At 41.3% G+C, this 2,405-nt stretch overlaps 1 protein-coding gene across 1 annotated transcript; it reads left to right on the plus strand.

The window, feature by feature from the left end:
* Positions 1-1,154: 1,154 nt before the first annotated feature.
* Positions 1,155-1,878, plus strand: LOC149099714 (uncharacterized). Its single transcript, XM_089277196.1, has one exon. It carries the CDS (start codon positions 1,527-1,529, stop codon positions 1,863-1,865), a length of 339 nt encoding a protein of 112 aa, XP_089133322.1. The 5' UTR covers positions 1,155-1,526; the 3' UTR covers positions 1,866-1,878.
* Positions 1,879-2,405: the final 527 nt, after the last annotated feature.

The following is a 2,405-nucleotide window of genomic DNA, read 5'->3' on the forward strand; positions in this document are numbered from 1 at the left end:
ACAGACCTTTCGTTTGGATATCAACCGTCGCTCGCGTTCACAAAAAATACGACCGTTTTGCAGTCCAGGTGCGAGAAAAAACCTCTGGTACCCAGGGTACCTGCATCGCGAAGTAGCATACAAATCCTTATTCTCAGTAGACCTCCAAGGAAGAAAATGGACTGATCAGAAGTCGCTTTCGAAATCTCTGGGAATTCTCATTGGGTTTTGACGATTTTCCCACGGAGCCCAAATGTCCTCAGGCGTCGACCTACAAGGAGTGACATCGAGAAGTGTTCAACAAAACTAAGGTGGGGGTTAACATGAAGGATGTATTTTGGCTGGGTATTATGGTTTTAATGCAAATATCTCGTTCACTTTTCAAGCAGTCAAAAATCTCTCTGCTCATCCCACATGTCTACGTTTTGGGCTGTATTGTAAATTTTTGGGTGATTTTTTGGTATATTTGGGGATAAAAAGTTGTTGTCAAAGGATTAGTAAAATTTATGGAAATAGGAAATTTGGAAGATTTGATGTTGCTTTAAAATGTTATTATTATCAATATATATTGCATACGTACTTAAGGAGAACATTATGCAGATTCTGTGGACTGTACAACTCGAATTCGAACTGAAACTTTCACTACAGCATTACACAGCCCTGGTATATTCCAGATCCTTCCTGAGGCTCTCCGATGCCCAAAGCATGAGTCGGAATAACAAAAGCAAGTTCACAAAGGATAACATAGCATGTATCTATAGCCAGGGTCTTTATCCCAACGACAACGATTATATAACATGCATTTAGGGTCTTTCTCGGGAGGCAGAGGAGAGAGAACCTGGAAACGTGGTTGCCTTAAAAGCAACCTCGCTACCACGTACTTTTGAAATCACAATCACATGAAACAGTGCGCACATTGCTACAAGAGACAAAAGACAGGCCGAGACAGGTTGTTCAATTACAGCTATGCTACTTGTTTCGCACACAGCGAGCTCGCACCCCTCAACTCATTATAACTTTTATTTTGAGTTCGCCTTTACTTTCCAGGGATTAAAGAACAAGAAATAAACTTGTTTTGTGATTTTGTTTCATTATGCCTACAATGTTGTCTTGTTTGCTCGGTAAGAGAAGGATGAATTTTAAGCAGTTGATCACTAGTTGAGTTGATGTGGGTGCAAAACCTCCAGCTACCGTTTTAAAGGATTAAATCGTCCATTGATCCAATGGATTGCGTATTTCGTTCTCTTCACACTTATCCACGGGATAACGATTTTGTATCTGTCCCTAGTTGTCCAAAGGCTGGATAACGGTTTCCACCAGATAAATCGAGGATCCACGCTTTCAGTGCTTCGCTCCTTGCGACCAGTGATTCAAACACCAGCGGTCTGAAGGGTAACCGATCATTTAGCCCTTAAGGCATTGAACACGGATCATTCTTTACTTTCATCTACCACTGCAGTTCAAATATGAATCATTTCATATTTACTTCACAGAATAAATGTCTAATCTGGTAAACATTTGATGGTAGCAGAGCGAGGTTCCAAATCATGTCAGTGGACAGCGAGCATGGCGAAGCAATGGACGAAGAAGACTGCATCGAAAGTTTAAAGCAGCAAAAGGTGAAAGATAAATCGGCCTTCACCAGGATCAAGAACAAGTTGTTGAGCCTGCTAGATGAAGAAGATTATCCGAGTCGGCGGGACGTCAGGGCGGTTTTTCAAAAGCTTTGTGAAGTGCAAGAACGCACTATGTCAACTATGGAAGAATTATCCCAAGAATATTTAAGCTCCAAAGAGAAACGAAAAAAGCTCACTGATGAAATGGACAGATTAGAGGCAGAATTTTCAGAGGCTCATGACAAGGCAAAGGAATATTTGGACAATTGAAAGGATGAGTTATCGAGTTTGGCTATAGCTACTGACACGTCAGAAAACACTCGTTGACGTCAAATCAAGGAAAGCATTGTACGAAAGAGTGGAAAAAGAAGCTTTCGAGGAACAAGTTAAGCGAGAAAAAGACATCGCTCGTCAAAAAGAAGATTTAGAAGAATTACGTCGTCAGTATCAAAGTCGTTTATTTGATGAAGAGGACCTTCAAGATTTGAAAGAGTCAGAATTCAAAGGACCGGAAACAAGAAAAATTTCCGCAAACAATTTGGCAGGTCATTCAACGCCATCGCTTGGCAAGGATATGTGGAATCAACTTAAGCGTTTTTGAATTCCCGTATTCAGTGGTGATCAAAAATTGTATGATGGTTGGAAAACGGCTTTCATGGCATGTGTGGACAAGGCGCCCACTACACCAGAGTACAAATTGCTTCAGTTGCGTCAATACTTATCTGGCAAAGCATTAAAGGTCATGGAACCTCTGGGACACTCTGCAGCGGCTTATGAGACGGCAAAGGAAAGATTGGAACGAAAGTTTGC

The sequence above is a fragment of the Orbicella faveolata genome, unplaced genomic scaffold (genome assembly GCF_042242905.1).
Source record: "Orbicella faveolata isolate gen_17 unplaced genomic scaffold, um_ofav_v1 contig_46, whole genome shotgun sequence".
NCBI classification, from domain to species: domain Eukaryota; kingdom Metazoa; phylum Cnidaria; class Anthozoa; order Scleractinia; family Merulinidae; genus Orbicella; species Orbicella faveolata.

Coding starts and splice junctions, on each gene's coding strand:
- LOC149099714 (XM_089277196.1), top strand. CDS start 1,527: ATGTCAGTGGACAGCGAGCATGGCGAAGCAATGGACGAAGAAGACTGC.